Raw genomic sequence first — 25,993 nt, forward strand, 5'->3', positions numbered from 1 at the left:
CGGCAGAATGATATTTTCGATAGAAGGAGGATCTTCAATTATATACATAATTCTTAGAGGCTTTTCTCGATTTCAATATAAACCGGGTCCAGCCAAGGCTCTTCCACAAAGAATGGATTTTGCAGTAAAATTTAATAATACATAATAAGCTATTTTTATGTTGAAATACAAAAAGTATAAAAACAGCAAATATCATTGACCTATCAATGACTATGACCATGGTAATTAATAGTTGAAAGCCATTCAAAGAAAATAAATATTTCAAAAGTTCACAAAACCATAGACAAATACAACATCCTGTCGGCTGATCAGATTAACTCGATCATAGTTTCCGAATAGTCCTATGTGTATCGTTGTTTCATTATAGCGATACTGTGCACATAACCTATAAATATTTTTTGTTTTGCTGAAAATGACAAAAGTCGTTGTTTAGTGTTGTAGTGTTAAGATATGTGTTTGTTATAATACAACATAATAATATAATATTTAAAAATGGAATCTCCTGTATACAAAATTATGTAATGGGTGATTATTTCGTATTCAATTATTTACTTTAATTTGATTACTTTTAGATGTCACGATTATCCGGCTGAATTTTTATTAGACAAGACCATCGCCAAGGAATATTTTAAACAATTTGGGCACATAAAAAGAATTGTTTTTAGAAAAAAAGTTAGAAGTTGTGTAGTGGAATATGGAAATCAGGAAGACTATCTAAGAGCCTTAAACAATGCCGGGAATTATAAAGGGATTACTTTCAATGTTTCAAGTCTCACAGAGAATTTATCAACATCCAAAAGAAACTTAATTAACAAAAATCATATGTGGATAGATAATGAAGAAATAGAGGCAGAACTAGCAGCAATGTCTGGTCAGGCTTCAAATCTAATACAATCTGTGGGAGGTAGTATGTCATATATTTAGCATGTTCTTCACGAAATCAACTGCTTCAAGAAAATTCCAAGTTTTTTACCATTTTATAGGTTCTATTCTTAGAAAATTATTTGAATTAAGTTATATAGAATTGTTAATTTAGTCATTGAAAATGTAAGCATTTTTTCATGAATAATATTTGGGCTTTGAATATCCTCTTTCAGTCATATTTCCATAATTCAAATCATTCAGCTTGAACACACTTCTAATTATAACTTAATACTCCTGTGCTAATTTAAAGCATAGTAAGTTCAAAAATGGCAGTTTTGGTTGGTTCTTTGGTGAAAGTAGTAGTGATTTTTTTGTGTAATATGATAAATAAATACATAAAACACATGTTTTTATTAATTTCATTGTATTTTGGATCTTATATAATAAAAATGCAAAAATCTCAAAATAAAAAAAATAACTTTTCTGTGTTTAGAATTAGGATGGCAGAATAGTGTTTTTAGCTAACAGTTCACAGAATTTATGATTCAATAATAAGTAGAAAATATTTGTACATCAGTTCTTTGTCAATATAAATACAAAAGGGTATACTGTTCTCTACACTGTTTTAATTTTAGGTCAATCTCAAAATACTGATGACACACCTAAAAAACTAAAAAAATCTTGGAAAAGTGGAACTAAACCAAAGAAAAGTTTGAAACCCAAGGAGAATATTGAGTAAGTGAAGATTATTTTTTGAGTCAACTATCATTTTTCTGCATATTAACCCACCGTTGTTTAAAGAAATCTGATTCGCAAGCTGAACCAAAAATATAATTGTGAAAATAACTATAAACAACTAAAAAATAATATTTTGTTCATAACAATCCACTATTCCTACCCTATTTCTGTCAGTCAATGGAGAACAGTTATTAATACCTGTGAGAAAAAAAGATAAATCAATTAAAGAGAACAAAGACTTTCAATTGCTAAGTTTTCTTTTGGTCAAAGCTTTGATGTATACTGACTTAGAAATCTATAATTTCTAACTTTATACTTTAAATTATTAGTATACAGTTTTGGAAAATAATTTGTAATATATTTTTTTGTGATTTTATTAAATGCAAAACCAATCAGTATTAAAATAATAGTAGGGACATGTACACTATTAACTAATGTCACTGTAATTGATAATGACAGATAATTCAATAATTAATTTGAATTCAGTTGAAGTAAAAATTCACATCATGCCTCCTCAGTTAACTGAAATTCAGTAAGCTGCCATTATTGCCAAATTAGAAGACTGGTGCTGAAAGATTGGGTGTGGAGGAAGGAAAATTTCAAATGACGCACAAAATGTTGCATTGAATAATTTTTAATAGAACATCCCTTTTCTTTAAAAAACTTCAGTATCAATGCAAAGTCTCACCATACAATTTTAGAAATTCTCCAACTTAATCTTAAGGCAACCTCCATAGGACAACAGATTCATTTTACATGGATTAAGACACTTGCTCCAATATCTTATAATGAAGAAGTTGACCGTTTAGTAAAAGAAGCTATAGATTTCATTATTTGATACTTTATTGCAAGGTTCTATCAAAATTTTCGCTGGTACATTGGAATTAAGTTGGCTAGAAATTTTACATTCATATTCCTATATTTATCAATACAACTTCCAATATTATATAATAATTATTTGAATGTGTCCTGCCAACAATTTAATTTTGTCATTATTCACTATTTAGGATTTGAAATCATCTTTCAGGAAAGCCATCCATTATATTTATGACATTTTTTTCAGTTTAACTGTATCAGCAAAAGAAGTGGAACTTATTAAAGTACTTTTATCACAAGCTTTTACCAATGAGGATAAATATAAAATACTAGAAGCCAGGGATAAATTAATGAAATTGAAACTGAAGAAAAATCCGCCAGTAAAAACATATGCAACTGTAGGAACTTGTCCAGATATGTGTCCAGAAAAAGAACGCTTATTTAGAGAAATAAAGCACCAGGTAAATAATTTTTTTTCTTTTGGTACTGACAAAGAATGGTTTCTTAACAGTTCTTAAAAATTGTGGTTTCTTCATACCATATTATTTAGAAGTAGGAAGATGGGATTTTGAAATCTTTTATTCCAGGATATATACTTCTTTATATTGAATGTTTCTGATTTATGTAAATGGATATTGAACAAGATAAAATATATACACGGCTCCAGTTCCATTACATTATTATAATAGGGTTCAATATCCAGATTTTGCATACTCTAACACAAAAGTTCAATAATTTTACTGAAAATTGTTTCTTCTAACTCTGTTCCAACTTTGGTAGCTACTCCTGTTCTCGTATGAAATTTTTTCATAAAGTTATCTCTTCTTGTGTCAATTATTTTATTATATTATAACCCTTTTTTTCTTTGTATTTATTTCCTTCTCACTATTTTCCTCTAATATTTTTCATTATGTTAAAATTTTTATATTCCTCCTACATATTTCTGTTATCTCTTCACCAAATTCACTTCATCATTTTGATTTGTTTATATTCTTATTAAATTTTCTCTTAGTCTCTTATTTTTGTCATTACCAACTCTACTGTTCCAATCTTCCATGATTATTGTTGCTTCATACTCTTCTCTTGCCTAATCTAGTTCTCTGTACAGTATCAACTATGTAAAATTGTAATATTGAAATTATTGAAAGAGTTACTCACATTATTATTATATTACATATTATATATTACAGCATTCCTATAGAAACATTCTGTAATTCATTCTTAATGTGACCCCAGAAAAATGATTCCATTTGTTTAAAATCTGGTGACCACTGTACTGAACCATTTCTTCCGATCCATCTTCCTGGAAATAGTTCATTCAGTTCACCATTAATTGATTGATTAGTGTGAGCAGGCGCACCATTATGCAAAAACCACATCATTTGTCGAGTATGAAGTAAAATTTCTTCCAATAAATAGGTAATTGGTTTAATAAAAAAGCTTAGCATTTACAAGTTCTTCAAAAAAATATAATACTACCACATATTCACCAACAATACCTCCCCACCCAATCAACGACTATCTAGTTTGACTGTGTGTCACTATGTAATATGGATTAGTTGAAAAATAATAGTGAATGTTCTACCTATTAACACAACCATTTTTATTAAAGGTGGCTTCATCTCCAAAAAGAATATAATCAAAAAAATCTCTCTGTTGATTAACTGTTCTTAAAGTCCACCTAAAAAATGATATTGTTTTTAATGGTTCATGCTTTTCATAATTAACTGAACCCATGCAATTGAACCGCTCCATCAATCTCACCAAGCTTGCTTTTGTACGTTGGTAGTACTTTTAGATATTCACATAAAATATAGGTTGATTCTTTTGAAAAGCAACAGATCTTCATTCTTGAATTTCTCTTACATTGTACAGGATATTGAATTGAAAACAAATTCATGGAAATTGGTTATAACTTTTTAAATACCTACGTATGTACACTTAGAAGTCAAGCTAATTTTAAATATGCAAAAACTTTATAGAGAGCTTCATGTTATTTTGATATGGCACAGCATTCTGGTACACCCTGTAAGATTGTAAATAATTTTAAAACGTGAAGACTAATGATTACTATAATTCGTCAATTTCCATAATATCTCAAAGGAGGAACTGAACTTTATTACACTAATCAATCATCCTGTAAAGCATTTCAAAATCTTCCAGTACCTAGACATGATACTAACACAAGATGGAAGATTGGAACAAGAGAACTGGAGCAGCTGGAATATCATTCAATGCAATTAAGACTCAGTTTCTAACCGAAAAGGAAATACCAAAACAAAGAAACGCAGAAATATATAACAAAGTAGTCACACCCATATTGACAGAAGGTTTAAAGACATGGACACACACAGAAAGACAAAAGCATACAACATATCGAAATAAGATTTCTAATAAAAATAGATACAACAAAATAAGGAATAACACTATGGGAGAAGATATATGAAGCACGAACTTACAAAAAAAAGAAAGGAAGACTGTTCAAGAGAAATTAAGATGGCAGGGGAAAATCGAGTAATAAGATGACAGGAAATAAAACAAAAGACACGGTACAGGAAGGAATGGAAACTTTTGTGGAAAAGGGAGACTCAACTCCAACATGCCTTAAACTTGAAAAGATAGAAAGGCTTCAGAATTGAGTAAATATATTAATAACGTTTATTATTAATATTTATATCTAATCTAGTTTTTATTTCTATATTGATAATCTATATGATAGATTTTCATACTTTTGCTTCTTTTTGTAATTTGATTTGAGTACATGTTTGTTTACTTCCAGGACCAGATCTTTTTACCCAAAAATACCCTTCTTGATTGCATTGAGGGTATATTATATTGTGCTAAAAGCAAGTTCCTGATATTAATTTTAAGGCTTTATATTGTATAAAACGGAGTTAACAGTATATTATCAATGAATTTTAATACAAATGAATATAAAATTGTTCCACAGGTGGCTTGGTATGAACAGGATGAGAATGAAAAATGTATGGATCATTCCAAAGCAGTTAAACAATATTCTAGAAGTTCAGCTGATCAAGAAGCACCTCTTTCTCATGAATTACGACCAGTTAAAGTTCTTCAAATGACTATGGGATATTTATTGCATAATATTGTTGATCTTTGTGATACAGATGAGGTAAATAATTACATATTTTATTGAGTGATCAAAAAAATACATTTAGAGTTTATGAATATATATCATGTATTTTTATTTGTGTTTTCTTCTCAATAATTTGAACTTACAACAAAAAATTTCTATGCATAAAAACCTATATAATTAATTTACAATAGACAATATTCATTTATCAAAATATATATATAACACCTTAAATATACACATACTTTCAAAAGTATTACAACTTTCTGGTATTTTTATTATCCAAATAAATGTTATTAAATTCTTATATTCATTTTTTAGATAAATATCACAAATAAAGCAGTGTCAAAATGAATACTTTTTTTACCAGGTAATTTGAATAAATTAAATACACCTCAAACTGAAATGAATCCTAAACATATGATAGACTATAATATTTGAAAGGCTTAATATCAAGCCTCAAAAGTATGTATTTATGCAAAAAAAAATAATTTTTTCTGTGAAATTTTATCTCTATTGGCAGGTAACAAAATGTCACTTTATAAAATTTCTTTTTTTCCCGGATATTGTAAATAAACAAACATTCCCCTTCTGTTTTGAAAAATTCTGAGTAAACTTTGCTTCTGTTTTTGAAAAATGTTACTTTTTTGCCTGGTAGTAATAAGTTCCATTGTTGTTAGCGGAAACCAAGAAGCTGCTTTAGATCTTGATCATTGTAAATCTCTTCAATCATTCAATTCGACTTGGTTAATTAAATGTGAAGTAATTACTTCAAGTGATAACTTTTCAGAAACACTAGAAATCGATTTGAATTCAACATCACTTTCATTGTCATCTAGTGTATTGGCATTCGAATTATTGGAACATACTGGATGTGGTATATCTTTCCTATATACTATGGGCTTAATAACAGATGGAACTTCGGCATATATAATACTTGCCTTATTTTTTTCATTATATCCCACATTATATCCCAATGTCTCCGTAACACAAAACTAAAAATAATTTATATAATTACCTACTAGGCTCTCTCCATAGCATTGATGAACCAAATGAAAGGTGAATGTTTTCTTCTGATGACCACTGGAGTGGCTTTCGCAAAATACATGAGGCACCCACTTTTTACCTTAATTTGCAACAGGAAATCCAAAATAATAAAGATGTGCACTTTTTAACGTATCTACTCTTTTGAAAATATAAACTGTTCACAAATATAACAAAAACGATCAGAACTTTGTTTACACTCTCTACTCGACACTTTAAATCAATCGGAATGAAGATAATGGTCGAACAAATAAAACTTTTGTCACCACGTTAAGTACTTAAAAAAACAATTGACTGCAGGAAGAATTTGTGACAATAAAATATTTCTGCAAACACTTTTAGTTTTATATAGATTTATTTTTATTTAAAAACTAGTGTTATATTCTTTAATTTTTCTTAATTTATAATCTCGTAGGTACATCTTGGAGAATGGTTTCATTTTTTATGGGACAGAACACGAGGCATTAGAAAAGATATAACACAACAAGAGCTTTGCAGTCAAGGAGCAGTGGAGTTAGTTGAACAATGCGCTCGTTTCCATATACATTGTTCGGCTAGGTTAGTTGCAGAAGACGCCTCCGTATTTGATCAAAAAATTAATACTGAAAATATGACTAAATGCTTACAGACATTGAAATATATGTATCACGATTTAGCTTTGAAAGAGGAAACTTGTGAAAACGAAGCTGAATTCAGAGCTTACGTTATTTTATTAAATTTAAATGATGGAAATTTCATGTGGGAGGTAAGATAAGAATAATTTTTTATTTAGATGTTTCTTATACTGTTTCTAATTCAGTTCCAAATTTAAAACAGCTTCCATTTTTTAAGCTATACGAGGTTTTTCAAAAAATATAAATTTTATTCAATAGTAAAGTATCTTTATTTTTCAAAAAATTGGAAATTATTATTTAAAAAAGTTAGCAATTAAAACTGACATAATACTGATCCTAAAAGCTGGTAAAAACCAAATTGACCTTATAAGTTTTAATCAAAATGCTTGAAACATCACTGTAAAGATAATTAACTCAAACCAATTTCCAAAAGAACACTCATACAGTTCAACAATTCGTAAAATACAAATATGGCAATTGTACGATATGCTCTGACTAATATGAAGAGGAAAATAATCTAATGTTAAAAATACTACATTATGATTGCTTTTTGAATGATTATGACAGTTTTTCGGTAATACTCCACTTTTCTATTCTTCCATATTTTATTGTTTCCAAGTATTGTTGAATGTATAAACTAATTTCAAACCTACATTATTATACATAATTTCTAATCCTTTTTAAATTCAAACAAAATTGAAAGGCACTGGAACTAATTTTGGAAAAAGCGGTCTCACAAATTTCTTATGCCTGTGAAAATTATTCAATATTATACTATTTTTTCACCATATCCATCGAGTACCGCTACATCTTTAACTAAATTCTTTTCCTTATTACATCTTCCAATGTTAACTGAAAAATTAATCAAATTATGCACCAGGTAATGGTCATTTTATGTTAGATACACGAAAAAAAAATCAATCGAGATATACTTGGAAAAGATAACTCAATAAAGTAGTCAACTTTTCTTACGTTTCATGGATAATTATCGTTTTTACAATTCTGTTAGATTAAAATAATTTTTCGATTTATTTGTTATGTTTTTCTACCACAGAAAATACTTAACAGGAACATTTGTGGATGATACAGTCATTTTATCCAGTCACGAAGATCCAGCAACCATGACAACTCACCTCCAACAAAACTTAAACCTCTTAGAAGATAGGACAAGGAAGTGGAAAGTAAAAATAAACGAAATAAATCTGCACAAATAACATTCAGTTTGAGAAAGCACTAATATCCATCAGTGTAAAAATACCAAAAACACAATCATTCCTTTATTTTGGATTAATCCTGGATTAAAAGCTAAACTGAAAAGAGGAAACACATTGATTTACGTTTCAAAAAGTTATATTGGTTATTAGGAAATAAATCTAAATTAACTATGGACAACAAGATCCATCTATCCTCTAGAGGCCTCAGTCCAAAATCTGCAATGCACCTTGGTATTTATCGGATGATACCCTTCCAGAAGATCTTGGCATACCATATATCACAGACGAAATCCAGAAGCATAACATCAAATATAATGATGTGTTCCGGAATCTATTGTAACTTAATGTTTGTAGTCTAACTCGTTCAGTTCTTCTAGGCAATCCCAAATAAGTTTGGATTTTATGATATGGAGCTTAAAGCTCTAATGGCTGTTTGGCTATCGGACAGGATGATGATTTCATGTTTGCGTTAGTTCCTATCTAGATTGAACTGGATACATTTTTCAGTTGCAATAATTTCTGCTCGAAAAATGCTTGGTTTGTTACCCAGGCTTTCAGAGTGTTTGGTTCTGGGCACGAACACTCCTATTTCAGTTATGTGTGCTGTTTTAGATCCATCCGAATACCATTTAATGGCATTTCTGTTTATTTCATGTATGGTGTTTTGGTCCCACTTACTTCTACAACTTAGTATTGAAGTAATTTTGTTCGTCCTAGGTTTGTTCCTTATTTAGTGACGGGTTTTCTTTGGTGATTCTGTCCGTTGACTTTGAACATTCTAATTGATGTATGGAGAAAGGGGAAGAGGTTTAGAATCACTTTTAGTGCAGCTTTTGGGCGTGATTTCACGGATCCGGTTGCCCATATGCAAGCCACTGTTTGTACCATTGATTGTTCCTCGTGGTATTCAAACTAGTTCTAGTACCCCAAACCACTGCCCCATATGTGATGATTGGTTTCACTGTACATCCACGGTAGGATCTTTGGGTTAAAACCCCAATTCTTTCCTACGAAGTTCCTGCACACACACTCTACAGTATCAGCATCTGCTGTTTTATTAGGATGGTGAATAAACAAAGTATTATTGTTTAGTGAACAGCTCTTTTCATTGAACAACTTTCATTAGTTTACAGTTCACAAACTTTAATCGTGGAATATCAACAAAACGACATAAAAACTTCCTTTAATCGTTGTTTTATTTTTTTTTTATTTTATGTTTTGTAGTTATTTATATAAATAATTTTGTATTTTAGGTTCAGCAGTTGAGGCGAGAAATTCAACGATCGAAAGAAGTTCAGTTTGCTATGAAAGTCTATTCTGCTTTAGACAAGAACAATTATATAAAATTTTTCAAATTACTCTACTCAACTAGTTATCTTAACGCTTGTATTTTAATGAGATACTTTAATCAAGTACGTATAGCAGCTATCAAGACTCTTCACAAATGTTGTGTACCAAGAGGTGCAAAAATAGCTTACCCTTTGAATGAATTGAACAAAAGTCTTGCTTTCGATGACATCGACTCAACTATAGATTTCTTAAAATATTGTGGATTGCAAATTAATGAAGCAGCTACATCTGTTATTTTGGACAAAGCTGATTTTTGCTTGCCTCAATTTTCCTACATAATGGACAGATCCAAAGTAGTAGAAGATAAGAGAAAACATTCTGTTGGTCGAATAATTTGTGGAAAAAAGTTGCCAGAGAAAACTTATCAAATGCATATTGTTGAAAATAGTTTTGATTTAAACGGATACATTAAAAATAATGACATTTTAGATGATATTGATTTAGAAAAAATGAAATCTGAATTGTTGGAACAATTGAGAAATGAAAATGAACCCAACGAAAAAGCAACAATAAAAAGTATTTTTAAAATAGCGGATACTGTACCAGATGTAAAGGAAGAGCAGGGTATTAACCCATTCTTGAACAGAGACGAAAAAGTTGAGAATCCTTTTGTATTTGTCAAAAAAGAAGAATCTGTGAGCAAATCATTTTCGTTTATAAAAAACAAAGAAACACCTGAAATTTCATTTGGAATTATGAAAAGGGAAGAAAAAAATGATATACCATTCTCATTTGCAAAGGAAATTGTGAAAGTTGACAATCCCTTTGCAGCGTCAAAAAAAGATATAATTGATAGCCCTTTCGGTTTTGTTAAAAAAGAAGAAAAGTTTAGTAACCCTTTTGCACTAGGAAACAAAGAAATATCTAAAACAGGAAGTATATTTGACACCACTCCGCCTTCCCCTAAAAGCATATTTTCTGTCCCATTGTTTGGAAAAGCAGCCAGTGTTCGGGAGTCGGTGCCTTCGGCAGATAAATCTGATTTTAGTTTCGTCAGTAAACCTATAGCAGTAGTTGAACAAAAATCAAAGTCAAGTGATTTGAAAAAAGGAGGATTCAAATTCGATTTAGTATTTCCATATCCCAAAAAAACAGACGAAATTTCAATAATACACCATTCTTTTAATGAACAAAACAAGAGGGAAAATAGGATAGAATTACTAGATAAAAAGAAAGAAGAGGAAGATATGAGAGTTTTAGAAAAAGAGAGACTACTAGAGATACAGATGTTGAAAGAACAAGAAAAACTGGAAGAACAGAAAATAGCCGAGGAAAAGAAGAAAAAAGAAGTAGAGAATCTGCTACAAGAAAAGATGAGAAAAGAAGAGCAGTTGAATAAGGAAAAAATAGAGAGAGAATTAAAACGAAAAAGGCAAGAGGAAGAATTAAGAATACATCAACAGGAAATTAAGAAAAAAGAACAGATTGAAGAATTGGAAATAAGAAATTGTGTTAAAAATTTACTCTCTTCCATAGTGATTGAGATTGATAAACAATTTCGAGAAAAAAGATTGAGAGAAATTAAAGAAAATAGAGAGAGATTATTATTAAAGAAAATTTTTCGAGAGTGGAAAATTGGTGCTTCAAAAAATTCAAGAAAACGCAAAGCTGTGGATTGCAGTCCGATTTGGATAAATACAAAAACGTTAAGGCAATCCGCTGATGAATTACATGTTGATTCACAAGAAATGACACTTGCTTTAATGAAAAGATACAAATCAGGTGAACCATTAAACATCGAATGCCGGCTTGAAGGAGATATTAAAAAAGTCAATTTGTATCAATTGACATATTCGATTTTGAAGAATAGAATTTATGACCTTACAGTGACTAAACCAAAAAATATTTTTTGGAAAGTAGTAATCAGTTTTCCGGATGAACACGAACTAACTGTTGGCTTGAATCGGTTGGAAGAAACTATGGAAAGCGCTTTTCAGTGGAAAAAACAACTGAAGAGGTATTATAATGTGGAACACATAAAAATAAATTGTACGGAATCGGTAACGTACTGCGTAGAGAAACGAAAAGGTTGTAGAATTAATCAATTCGATGCCAATGGTATTGTTTTTCTAAACAAAGCATTTGATGCAAATCTTCAAAATAGAATATATAAAAATCTTATAGGGTACGGCAATACTAAAGTACCGATTGTTATAGTTCTTCGAGAGGGGAATCCCAGTGATTGCAATTTAGAAGAATTGATAGAACAAAATATAGTTACCGATTATTTAATTTTAATAGAAAATTCATCTTTTGATTGTAAATTGGTGGAAGTAGTTGAAGAGGGGTTAATGTTTTTAGCTAAAAACGTCGATAGTTCTCCGCCTCTGGAACTCGATACTTTCAAAGTTTTCATAACAAAGTATGCATGTTCAGAAATATGGAAAAGAGCAAACAGTTTTTCAAAATGGAATACGAGCTATAAAAAATGTTTACAGAAACCTAATGTAGTTATAAACTTATTCAATGAGGCTATAAATAAACTCAAGCTACTTATTTTCAATCCAAGAACACGTTACATTACATTTCCCTATGAATTCAAAAAATATTTAAATAACAACATTCCCGATTTCTTGCCGTGCTCATTTCGGTATTTCCCTTCATTTTGGAATACTCAATCGTATTTGAATAGTGTGGAAGATTTGCTAACAAAATTGATGTTACCAAATTGGTCATGTGAATGGCCACCACTTAATAAGTCTGACCTTGAACAAAGTGTTATTAAATATAGTTCAAAAGTATCTAACCAACCTGATACACTTTTTTATAAAATAATGAGTTTATTGCTGCGCCAAATCGATCCTAATGTAAACTTGTGTGATATACAGAATGTATTATGGACGGACATTGTAGGTCTTATAGGTTTAGAAAAATTGAAAGAAATTGATGTGAGTTTAAATCGCAATTCTATATTTAAAGAGTATTTCGTAATTTATAATAAAAATGAGCTCTCTGAATACGTTTTTGGTGATTGGTTCTACATATCTAACCCTAAAATAAGGAAATTAGTTGAGGAGGATTTAGAAAGAGAGGCGGTAATAGAAGTTAAAAAGACATCTGATCTATCAGAACAATTGAATGTAGGAGAAGACATCGATTATTTTTGGAACAATTCTCTTACACAAATATTGGACAATTCTAATGTGATCAAAGACATAGATCAATTGAAACGAACAATAGATGATCTAGCTAATAATATGTCGGTACATAAAAATATTTCTAAAAAATTGGATGAAAATTTGAAAAAAATCATTTCAGAAAAATAGCAACTTACTACATTTCAATATCCACATGCTTAAAAATAACGGTTCAATAACAATCTTGCCTAGTTTGAGAGTTAAGGGGACATGAAACAAATGAAAAATTGATATAGGGGTTGTTAGAATAATCAACAACTAACATTTGACAATTTTGAACATGCTTTTATGATATCCTACCATAAAACTGTTTGTATACCTGGTGACTAAATCCGTATTGCTTTGTCTTGAAACTACATCACTAATGACATTTCTATTAAAACAATCATAGAATTGACTCAGTGAAATTGCTATTTATTATTTTAAAATTTATAAAATGTTGTATAATAAAATTACAAAAAAGTTTTCCATCGACACCAAACAACTCCTGAAGTTACAGGTTCTGTTTATGCGCCAAAGGGGTTGCTCGCTGCGAAGATCGAAAAAGAGGCTCGTTACTTTTGGAATCAATCTCGTATAAGGTGTTGCCTTTGTTTACAAAAAAATTTCTGTTTCCAAATCCTACATTTATGTCAATTGATATAACTCAATTCTCGAATTTAATAGTGTTTATTTATGGGACGGTAATCTACGTCAAAAGTTGTAATAGAAAACACTTTGACTGATTTAATTCCTATGATAAGAATTCCATCTAGCAATGGTAATATAAAGCTACATAAAATTTTATTTTTATTATCTAACAGTTAGAATTTTTACAATAAGACTTTCCCGAGATACTTTTTAATTAAATGTTTGTGTACTTGAAAAGATAGTGGAAAAAGCCAAATGTCCTCCTTGTGATGTAAGATTTCTTTTATTGGCATCTTAAATATATCTTGATTAGACAAATTTTGGAGAAAACTAATTTTTTCTAATTTAAATTATTAGACAATTCACAAACTTGTAGCTAATTTCCAGCAAATTCTCTTGGTCAGTTTTATAACAAAAATTTTTCCTGAACGATTGTAAGTTACACGGTTTCCGAGGTTTAACCGCTTATCTCAATTATTTAGCCACCCGGTAATGCAAATACAATTTTTATATTTCTAACATCGTTCAAGGTCAGTTTTTGGTTTCTCTGTAGACAATGGCTACTCACTGTCCACGTCTCTTGAATAGGTCCTTTTAGTTAAGTGTGAAGTGAAATATTGTTTGATTTGATGAAATTTAATTTAAACTATTCCTGATTTCCTTCAAAATAAAATATAAAGTGATTCCTATTAGCTATATAATTAATTTTAAAGATATTTGTTGTTTCTCAATCGATCTGCAATTGTGGAGACTTAATTATTTTATTATTCAAGCACGAGTCAGTAAAATTCTACATTATGGTTATACAAAATTCCAGTCAAGATTCAGAATTGTCTCAAGAAAATTGTGGGAGGGATAATTTTGTTTTTATAGATGATATGTTTGTTAAAATATTACTGAAATCCCTTCTAATATCACATTTTTGTGCTGTAATAATGTCTGTACTGCCATAAAAGTTTCGAAAACATGTAAGGATTTTTACTTCTTCTACACAACCACTTTTAAACTGTCCAACATATAGATAACAAGACATAAGTACAAAATTTTTCACACCAATATAACTTATCACAAAAAGAATTCCAGCGGGAAAATTTCACTTCCTTATTCCTATCTAATACACTATGAATTGGACTATAAAAAGTTTTTATTTTGTCTCTAATTCTACATCTAATTTCAGTACTTTCAAAAACTTACTGTTGGATACTTAAGGTTTTAAGGAATTTAGTATAGAAACAAAGTGACAAGTATATTTATAGTCTATTTCAGAAAGGTGTAGAGTAATAAAATGGGGAATTCCGTCCAGTTCGGCTCAATTTCGGTGTCGGCCATAGGCGTAGGTCTTGAAATAATATTGTTTGTAATATTAAAATTTGAAGTAATTGCATAAGAGAATCAGGAAAAGTATGTTTTCTGTCCTGAAGTGTCAATATCGAATTATTGTGTAGTAGATTATACAGTTACGTTTTGCGTTTAACAGGTACCGTTTAACCTTCTAGCCTTAGCCTTAACCTCTGCCTAATTCCAAGCCTATTTCAGATTCGGCTTTCCTTTTTATGAGTATCCTACCGGAACGCCTTTGGCACACTATTTTTAGTGTTTGTGAACGGATAACAATAGGCTAAACCCATATATTGACCCCAACCTGGGTGGTACTACCTGCACTTGATAAAAAGAAAGAATTTTACAATGAAATCAATGCCAAACTATGAAAGTGGCTTAGATATTCGTTGGGTCACTTTGTCATCCCTTTGCATACCTAATGAGGTTTTATTACTCTTTACCTTTCTGAAATAAACTATAATTTACCTCATGTTAGAGCAAAGTAGTAGAATATGAATAATTTTTCTACAATGCATACATAAAAAAAATCAAAAAGTGCGAATTACCCCGTTTTGTCTGCTAGGTAGTGCAAAATGGGTACCGAATGCCAAAAAACCTAAACATATTTCACAAACAAATACGACCTTATCATCATCGTCCTGTATTCCAGCACGGGAATGATGTGCCCCAACGTCAGCACGAATCACAGACACTCAGAAGACGTAGATTCAAAATAGCCATAATAAAGTCATTCTGCGTCGCCGCCCTGAATATCTTCACTATCACTTCCTTATTACTCTTTTTTGTACTACGGTCACTATCTTTCTCCTTTGGTGTTTTGTTTTTATTACTTACCACTAGCTCCTCTTCATAGGGCGTGAACCGAACTGCAGTTTTTTCTTATCGCTTTAAATTTTGATTACACTGTGGAAACGCATGACAGCTTCTGAACTTTTAAAGTTTTAAGCCTTTTTAACCCTTTACGTTAGGGAGGCGTTACTATAGCATGAGTGTAAATTTACAAATTCACAATAATTAATTAACATTCAGCGTTATCTCACAGTAGCTTTTCTAGTTTAGATTTTGTGTCATCAGAGCGCATGCGTGTCGGCGCATAGCTTCCGCCTTCTCCAATCAAAATGCTCTTAACACAAGCGTGAACGTGTATAAATAGAGGCCAGAGTTCATGCAGCCGGTATCGTCGGTGTTGCAGGTTTTCTGCGGTTTTCCTGCAACCTGGTGAACCAGTTCTCCAGCCAAATGGCCGACGAAAGGGAATAATGCAGCCGCAGCTGTACCCGCCCGTCCAAAAATAAATTTAAAAAAAACGCAAAATTTCGAAAAACCAAAAAAAAAACGAGAAGGGCTGTTTTCGCTTACAAGCTCCACAAACCAGCCTTGCATAGATCCACAAACACAATTTAATCGGTCATATATGTAATACTTCCATATGGACAGTTTCCATAAGTGGAAGCTGTTCCGACTAAGGAAGGCAGAATGACAACGATTTCTCTATCCTCCGAGGTTCCAGCTCGGTTCTGCGCATTCTCAAGCATACGCAGTATAAAGTGTCTCGAACGAGAGAGAAAATGAATATTGCCGGCGCCGTAAGTATATGTAAGCAGTATAAAAACCAATTTCTTTATAAAATTGAAACTTAGACTCAAAAATGGCACCTAATCGATAAAATTGCAAGTGAGAGATCTTGCATGGAACAATCATGACAAGCGGCCTTGATTTAATTGAACATATTTTTAGAGAATCAGAAAAATGCAATGTTTGTATATAAAAGTGAAAAGTGAAAAAAAATAGTAATAATAATAATGAAGTTACATATTTTTCTCATAATCCACACAAAAAAACGAACAAATTTTAAAAAAAAATTTACAAAAATGTTGATTTATCATGTTTTTACAATTAAAAATAATAACAATTTCTCTTAAAATTGAATTTTTCTCACATATAATCGGTTGTACTTTTTTGATTAAGTAATCATTAAAGTTATATGAACAGAAACATTCTTAAAATCACTTATTGTAATCAAGTGTATAATATTAAAAGTTAGGTTAGGTTTCTGCAGCGCATACCGATTAGGGTGTATGAAAAAAAATATAATAACTTCATTTGATTATTTGGAAAAAAATTATACGTGAATGATTACATTTTCATTAAAATTTAAAGCCTTGAAACCAATATAAGTTTTCATTTTTTTATTCCCATAATTGTTTTCGTAAATCCGTAAATCGGATGATTTTTCGATTTTTTAGAGCCAAAAAACGAGGGGAACGCGAAAGTATAAAATTACCGAGACCCTTTCAGATTTCTCTGATATTTAACGTGCGCCTGAGATGTTTAAATGTTCAGCCTGTGTTAACTGGTCTCCCTTTTTTCTTTCACTATTTTTCTGTTTTTAGTCTCAGATTTACCAAAATCATTATACAATTTTCCTGTTTACATTTTTTCTATGTGCACACTAAACATTCAGGTTATCTTCTTTTTCTCAAATATTATTATTACAACAATGTGCCTACAGAACATTCACAATATTCTTTTTCCCAAATATTATTGTTCGAGGTTAAATGTTATTTAATTTCGTGTTTTATGTCATTGTAATGTTTATCAACGCTATTATATTTACAAACACTAAGTTTTTATATACCCCAACGTCGTAACCACTAATCTGATTATCGAGTATCTGTAAGCATTTCAGTGTTTTCTTTGTTCTGTTGTGGTGTATTTTTTAATATATATAACTTTTTAAAGTATTGCCTACGCCTATGTATTTACATATATGGAAACGTATGATATGTACTTCTCTGTGTTAATTTTTCACGAATGATGTTTTTAATTCCAAGTTAATTAGTAATCCCACAAATTTTATTGAAAAATTAAAACAGACAGAAACATTTTTAATAAAAATATTTACTTTGAATTTCAGTAATCACATTGTCGCGCATCACTATTGCCACATTTCTTATATTATTTTTATATTGTACTTAATCCTTTTGAAATTGCTCAAACTATCAGAGAATTTCTAGCTGAGGCAGTACTATAGAATGGTTTTGAATATTTATTGTTATTTAAAATTGAAATTAGGTACTAGCTATTCTAAATTCGCATTTTAACATGAATTAATAGAAAAATAAATAGTATACATTTTCAGTTTAATACAACTCGCAACGTCGACGCGCACATCGTGAAACCAATGAGACTATAACGCATGCGTTTAGATGTTTAGAGTGGTGGATAAAATTATTATCAGTTCCTTCTTGCAATGAAAATTTTGTCGTTAGTATTAGGGCAATACGTGAAATTTTTCCCTTTTTTATTGCCAACGTTATTTTATTTAAACTACAATTTAATCCTTTGTTTTAAATAAATGTATAGACAATCGTAATTCCGGATAAATGAATTGAAAGCTGCGGGGTCCTAGATAAGTGTTCGAACAAACAAAAATTCAGGAAAGTTCGATGGAAAAAATGTCTTGCTCAAGTATTGTTTAAAATGTTTTAAGGTAGGCTTATAGTAATTTTCCTTACTACTATTTTAAGCTTAGTTGGAAATCGATTTAATGTTTTGTGCGTATTCTAACTATGTGCCTTTAGCTATAGTGTTAACAAAATTTATTATCTAACTCTTGATATTATTTGGGAAAAACTTATTTCTCTTTATATAACAATTACAAGATTTTTAAAAAGATACAAGATTGGTATAAAGTCTTGGCATAAGTAATCCTTGTATCAAAAATAACACAATATTTATGGATAGTCGCCAGTTCAAATACTTATAAAGATAAAATTATAGGTATTTGAAACAGGCCTAATAAAATATTCTCGATTGAAATTTTCCAGATTCACATTCTGATATGTGGTTATGTAGGTAGTATAATTTTTTGTAATGAACATATAAGAAGGTATTCATTACTTTTCCATAAAGCTTACATGTTATAATTGAAAGCAATGAAATTAATTTGGGTATTTTAATTTTTAATACATTAAATTTGATTTTAACCCATTTCTACATGATCCTCTGGAGCTGAATATATATTGTACCTAACTATTTTAATTTCATTTCCTGAGATGCATATTGAAAATGATACACATTAATACCTAATGTTTGTTAATTTCATATTTTCTCACATTGCTTTCTTAGAAAATTGTTTTAAACTAGCTCTGGTTGTGTATTTATGAATTTAGACATAAATTAACTATTCCACAACTACTATACAATAAAACATTTCTCCTATGGAATTTGTGTTACTCAAATTGAACTAAACAGTATTCTTCAGAATTCCGATGACCTGTTAAGCAAAGTACCTATTGTAAAAAGTAAACAAACAGTAATTATTCCCAAGGATGTCAATTTATGGATGGTATCAACTAGTATATACCAAAGAATAATGTTAACAATTTTTTGTACAGATGAAAAATGGCTTTAGAGTTTTGATGTTTTGAATTATTCAAATGGCAATTCAATTTAGATAATAAACTATTTTATTGAATATATAGGTAGATCTACAATTCAACTTCTGTGCCTCTTATAGTGGAAGTTCTAACTACACAAAAGACTTCATATAAATTATGTTCAATCAATAAGTGAAAAAATGAAGAGATTACATTTAAAGTGGTAATAAAAAAAACATAATTTGTTGTTGGAATGTAGTTGTTGACATTGGAATCAGGAAAAAATAATAGTTGAGAATATATAATGGAGAGAACTGCACTGAAAAAAAGAAATTAATGAAGACAAATGTGTTCTCAGAGTATGTAAGAAATGAAATTGACTGACTATCCAATTCTCAGTATATTTTCAAATTTACAATGAATAAATTGTTTTATTGAGCAATTTATCAATTGTAGGATTGATGATATACTCCGGCATGGTGCTTTTGTACTTGATAGGTAATGAATTCATAAAACAAACTTTTATAGCAAAAAAAGGAGAATGGAAATATTTGGTTCGGCAATAATAGATGAATTAAATGTTCAAAATGAAGCATTGATTTTAGTAACAATATACAGGATGACTATTCATCCTACAAAGATATCAAGTTCAGTACTAGATACATTCCACATATTGATTGTTTTGTTATAGGAGAAGGAATTAAAAATGGAAATATTTGGTATAGCAATATATTTTATTTTTATGTAAGGGATATTAATAAAACCATCTTACTAATCCAAAACTTTATACTGTTATAAAAGTTCTAGGGCTTTTATTGGTCTTTCATAACTATAAGCTGCACAGAAGAATAAAAAAAGGTTTGGACTAGTCAAAACCCAGTGTATTACAGAATAAATAGCCGTATCATAGATGTATAAGTACCTATTTGACAGTTAGAAATTTAGTTTTAATTCTAAGAATTTCTTCCTGACAAATTTTAGCAAAAATTCTATTTTAGGTGTTTCCGTATAGTAAGGAAGTCCAAGTTGTGCATTTTTACAGTTTAATTTAGTTGCAACATTCAAGGTGCAGTGTGCAATTTATTGTGAATTCTAGTGTCTTATGGAAAAGTTGAAAGAGCGCGTAAATGCAGAAAAAAATCAGTCATTAAACAGTTAATAGGAAGACATTAATATTCAATTATTTGAAATCATTTATAGACAACATTTATGTGAAAGTGTTGATACACAGTAGAATTAGCTAGTTGTAGGCTTGGTTTTGGGAAATCTATGATTTACAGAGTATTGAAGAAAAAAATGTGGCTAGTTTCGAACGTAAAGTTCCAGGAAAACCATTTCAAATTGAAAATCATTGAAATTATAGACTTCGAACGAAAGATCATGTATTTAGTGAAGAATTTCCGATAGTAGACAAAGTTCTTGTCAAGGTTTGAGGTGATAAAAATTACTCTGAACTGAGTTGAACCACACTATGGATACTTAAAAAAATTTTGCTGGTTTTTGCTGGAAAAAATCATTCCAAAAAGTCTATTTTAATAGAAAGAAACGATATTGTTGAATGGAGGACTATAAAAAAATGAGAAATCAATGAAGAAATAAGGGACTACACCAAATAAATTTTGATTAAGAAGGAACTATTACAAATAGAAGACAGGCTTTTTTGCATAAATTGTCTACTAAATCCACCAATAGGAAAGGGGTGCAGATTGGTAATAGTACATATCGATAGTTCAAATGGTTTTGTTAAAGGTGGTTTATTTAGTTTTTAATCTACTTGTTCCAGTGACTACATTGAAGGCATGAATGCTGATGTTTTTAAAGAATAGTTTGAAAGATAGATCTTCTTTAGAACTATATAGTAGTAATGGAAAACGCAGAATTGACTAAATTTAAAGAATATTTTATCCCGTTTCTGTGAAAAAGGAACTGTTTTCTCTGTATTCCCTTCATAAAGAGAAAATTAAAAAATACGAAACTGATGAAATGCAGAAAATTGTGTATAAACAGTGATTAGATCTCCACCATATCATTACGAACTAAATCCAATTGAACTGGTATGGTTACAGATAAAGGAAAAAGTTGCAAGAAAAATAATTCTTTTAAACTGAGTGATGTTAATCAGTAGTTTTTGGAGACTGTGAAGCCTGAGAACTAGGTAAAAGCAGTTAATCATATGAAAGAGAAATAAGAGAAAATGTGGACTTTGGACAATATTACTGTTGAAATGATGGAGCCACTCATTGTGAATATCGATTGCAACCATTCATTATCTCATTCCGATTCTTATTTGGATTCAAGAAGTAGGTTTACTGATACTGGCGAGTTTTTATATTTGCTATGAACGTGAGCTTGTCTAAACTCTCATATATCTATAACTAGTATAATACATTTTTCAAAAAAAGACCTCACAAAAAATGGACCTGGGCCAGCCCGGATGGAATTACAAAAAACGAAATAGACTACGTGCTAACACCAAATAAACATATCGTCCAAGAAGTTGACGTTCTTAATTCCTTTAATACGGGCAGCGACCACAGATTAGTCCGGTGCAGGATCGTATTAAACACAAAATTGGAAAGAGCAAAAAAATTCAACAGCACGCAATACCGTATAGATCCTGACACAATAAGAGACAACAAGTCAATATATAGCAAAAGATTGACAGAACGACTAACAAAGGAAACAACATCATCACACGAGAGCTTGGACGAAACAAACAATAGACTGGTAAAAGAACTGAAAGAAACAACTACAAGTTTAGTATCATCAAAAACTAAAAGAATAGAAAAGTTTACAACACAAACCAAACAGCTACTGGAAAGAAGGAGAGAGCTCATTAAAGACAACAAAAGGAATACAGTAGAGTATGCCGAACTAAACAAAACAGCAAGGAAAATGGCCAAGCAGGACATACGAAAGTATCAAGAAAATCGAATAGAGGAGTTGATACAGCAAAACAGAGGTCTGAACATCTTTAAAAAAGAAAACGCACATAAAAAAGAAATGATCAAATTGAGAGACGGACAAGGTAACATAACAGAAGATCGAAGAGAGATACTCAAGGTAACAGAGAAGTTCTACACAGGTCTGTACGAGTCCAAAATAGACAATGAGGATGTTAGAAAAGCAAACAGTGACCATAAAAACAGGATATGTAACGTTGGCTCCGAGGATCTACCTGAGATTGAAGAGGAAGAAATTGTAAAAGCTTTAAATCAACTAAAAAACGGAAAGGCGGCAGGTGACGATAACATCATACCGGAAATGTTGAAGGAAGGTGGAAGCCTACTGATAAGAGAGCTTAAATCATTATTTAATACATGCCTAACCGAGGGAAGAATACCACAGGATTGGAACACCGCGATAGTCATACTGATATATAAGAAAGGTGATCCAAGCAACCTAGAAAACTATAGACCAATCAGCCTGCTATCACAGATCTACAAGCTTTTTATGAGAATAATAGCAAACCGCCTTGAATTCAAACTCGACGCATACCAACCCTATGAGCAGGCGGGCTTCAGAAAAGGCATGAGCACAATAGAACATCTCCACACCGTAAGGACACTGAACGAAAAAGTAACGGAATATAACATCCCATTATGGATCGCCTTCATAGATTTTAGAAAGGCCTTCGACACAGTTGAATTTTGGGCAATTATCAGGTCAATGAAAAATGCAAGAATAGACTAACGATATATTGACATTATACAGACACTAAATGATAACTCAAAAATGAAAGTAAGGCTATATGAAGACACTGAGGAAATCATAATTAAAAGAGGCGTTAGACAAGGAGACATTGTGTCACCCAAATTGTTTACACTGGTGCTAGAAGACGTTTTTAAGAGCCTACATTGGGAAGACAGAGGAATTGATATATTGGGAGAAAAACTAAGTAACCTAAGATTTGCCGATGACATTGCCATTTTTGCCCCAAACAGTGAAGAATTAGAATACATGCTTATAGAACTACAACAAGAAGCAAGAAAAGTAGGCCTAGAAATGAACATTTCTAAAACCAAATTCATGACAAACCAACGGACAAACAAAGAGAGTATAAATGTGCGAGGACAACAGATAAAGAAAGTGAACTCTTATATCTACCTAGGTCAAGAATTAACATTGGGTAAAACCAATCAAGAACTTGAAATTAACCACAGAATACATCTAGGATGGGCGGCCTACGGGAAGATGCGACACGTCTTCAACTCCAACCTACCCCTCAAACTAAAAACCAAGGTTTACATGGAATGCATTCTCCCAGTAACAACCCACGGATGTGAAACATGGGTCCTAACAAAGAAAATCTTGAATAAATTAAAGGTACATCAAAGATCAATAGAACGGAAAATGATAGGAATAACGCTTAAAGACCATAAAACCAATGAGTGGATAAGAAATAGAACCAAAATCGAGGACATAGTGAGGCGAATAGGTAGTCTTAAATGGAACTGGGCCGGACATGTTGCTCGAAATAACACCAACTGGAGCGGAAAAATAACAAGATGGAGACCTTGGGGGGAGAAAAGAAGCACCGGCAGACCACAACAAAGATGGTATGATGATATCAAGAGAACAGCCGGACTTAACTGGTACCAAGTGGCACAGAACAGGGAAAACTGGAAAAATATGAGAGAGGCCTATATCCAAAGGATAGAAAACGGCTAGAAGAGAGAGAGAGAGAGAGAGTATAACACAATGTTTTTAACATATCTTGTGGAATCTGTTTGGAAGTTATAAGCAGGTTAATTGGGTAAACACATAAGTGTATATGTATTTGTAAATCAGTTTTAGTAATTGACATCTCATGGTATTTTATGAAAATATGTACATTATTTAATGATTAAATCAACTTCAATTACATATTTTAAATATTTTTAATCTGATATTAATAACATGTATAGTTTATGTGAAACCCAACTCCTCAATCTTTTGCCATGATTTACTTCGTTAAGAAATCACCTAGGAATTTATTCTCAAACTGAACGTGTTTGGTTAGCGGTTGTGGAAACGTTGCTTATGAATGATTAAGACGTGCCAGGTTGGGAATTGTTCAACTTTGAAACGAACGATGTGGTGCTGCTGCACGTTTTGGACGGGCTCACTCCCAAAGGAATCTGTTGGAATAATAACGGGTAGTTCAAATGAATCGACGATAGAACTACAGAAAGTAGTTCAAATTAAACGTTTGGGAAAATTGAAGACGCGAAATTAAGATGGCGAATGGACACATATACGGTGTAGTAGTTCAAAAAAAGGACATATACATCAAAATATGAGGATAAAAATGTAGTAGTTCAAATAGACCATATATACAGGTAAAGACAAAAAGAACTTGGAAAAATCAGTTGTAGTAGTTCATATAAACCAATCGTAACTTCTAGAAAGCAAAAAAGTCAAGAACTGAAAAATTCGATGGAAATAGTTCAAATAGACCAATCAGAATAGCTCGGAAGCAGAAAAGGTCAAGATTTTAAAGAAAAATTGAAAATCTAATTGTAGTAGTTCAAATACACCAATCAGAATAGCTTGGAACTAGAGAAAGGTCAAGATTCTAAAGAAAAATTGAAAATCTAATTGTAGTAGTTCAAATAGACCAATCAGAATAGTTTGGAAACAGAAAAAGGGCAAGATTATAAGGCAAAATTAAAAAACATGATTTGAATTTTTTATTCACCTCTCCACTTATATTGTAGTTTCCCCAATGATGGAAGAACATTTTCCAAAGCTTGGATTTAATAAAGATTTCACTATTTCCAAAATTTGCTGCAAGCTCCAATATATTGGGTTTTGTACATTATCCAAATATTTCAAGTGTTCTGTACTGATTGTGTCGCAGTCTACATAGGGCACACATCTCAGTATTTAGAAAATAGTCTAAAAGGTCATCAATACGATAAAAAATGAAACTGCTTCCCTGTAATTCTAAAGCATAATACCTTGTAATGAACAAACGGATTTGAATGGTGAGGATTTATCCGAGTCGACTGGACCTGATTAAATTTACAAAGCTAAAAAATAGCAAAAATCTGTCCCAAGACTTGTATGCTATTTCGGTGATCATAAGTGTACATTTCCTTTGGAAATCATGGTTACACGTTTTCTATTTAAAAATGGATTGGAATTTCTAAATATCAATCGCAATAACTATTTTTACAAAAAAATATATCTGTAAATTCCTCTAATTTAAAATAATCTTCTCTATTCCAGTAATTAATATAAATTGGATATATTCAAGAATTTAAAACAATGGTTTCGACAAGGCAAATGACAATAGGGAACAATGGAGCTGGTGAAAGTAACCAGTCCACTAGTGAAGGACCTGCAAAATTTACCAGAAACAGCACAAGTACGACAACTACACTTGCTGGTTGCAGTAGTTCTATGCAATACAGCAGAGTTCCTTCATCACCTGTGCAATCAACATACCTTCTTGATTTACCTCAAGAAATTATAGAAAAAATATTTAGTTACTTAAGATTTAAGAATATCTGCCAATTAAGATTGGTAAGTAAATATTTTCATTTGTGAGTTGGATGATTTAGCTCCTCGTTTCTGGTTTTTCTTCCATAGCTCCTAGGTTTTGTAAAGAAATTTAACATAAAATTCAAAAACTAGCAACTAAGGAACTTTATAGACAGTAATAAATATTTTTATATCTTCTGTTGTGGAAAATAGATCTTCAGTTATATGAGGTAAATGTATATTTTGATATATATGAAGTACACTTAAAAGTAACCTCTTGTATTATTCTTTATATATG

At 30.9% G+C, this 25,993-nt stretch overlaps 2 protein-coding genes across 3 annotated transcripts in view; both read left to right on the plus strand.

Annotated features, from left to right (window-relative positions):
* The first annotated feature begins 310 nt into the window (after positions 1 to 310).
* Positions 311 to 14,471, plus strand: LOC130891437 (uncharacterized). Its single transcript, XM_057796198.1, has 7 exons — positions 311 to 518; positions 573 to 904; positions 1,500 to 1,599; positions 2,666 to 2,879; positions 5,369 to 5,554; positions 6,975 to 7,304; positions 9,641 to 14,471. Exons 1-7 carry the CDS (start codon positions 493 to 495, stop codon positions 13,001 to 13,003), a joined length of 4,551 nt encoding a protein of 1,516 aa, XP_057652181.1. The 5' UTR covers positions 311 to 492; the 3' UTR covers positions 13,004 to 14,471.
* A 3,035-nt stretch (positions 14,472 to 17,506) lies between these two features.
* The window catches only part of LOC130891050 (F-box only protein 28), a 38,224-nt gene continuing 29,737 nt past the window's right edge, over positions 17,507 to 25,993 (plus strand). The window contains exons 1-2 of one of the 2 annotated variants that reach the window (XM_057795553.1): positions 17,507 to 18,338; positions 25,441 to 25,737. In XM_057795553.1, coding sequence (XP_057651536.1) covers positions 25,480 to 25,737 — 258 coding nt within the window. In that variant the 5' untranslated portion in view covers positions 17,507 to 18,338; positions 25,441 to 25,479. The remainder of the gene's footprint in view (positions 18,339 to 25,440; positions 25,738 to 25,993) is intronic. The other variant, XM_057795552.1, reaches the window with a different exon arrangement.

This window comes from Diorhabda carinulata, chromosome 3 (assembly GCF_026250575.1).
Source record: "Diorhabda carinulata isolate Delta chromosome 3, icDioCari1.1, whole genome shotgun sequence".
NCBI classification, from domain to species: domain Eukaryota; kingdom Metazoa; phylum Arthropoda; class Insecta; order Coleoptera; family Chrysomelidae; genus Diorhabda; species Diorhabda carinulata.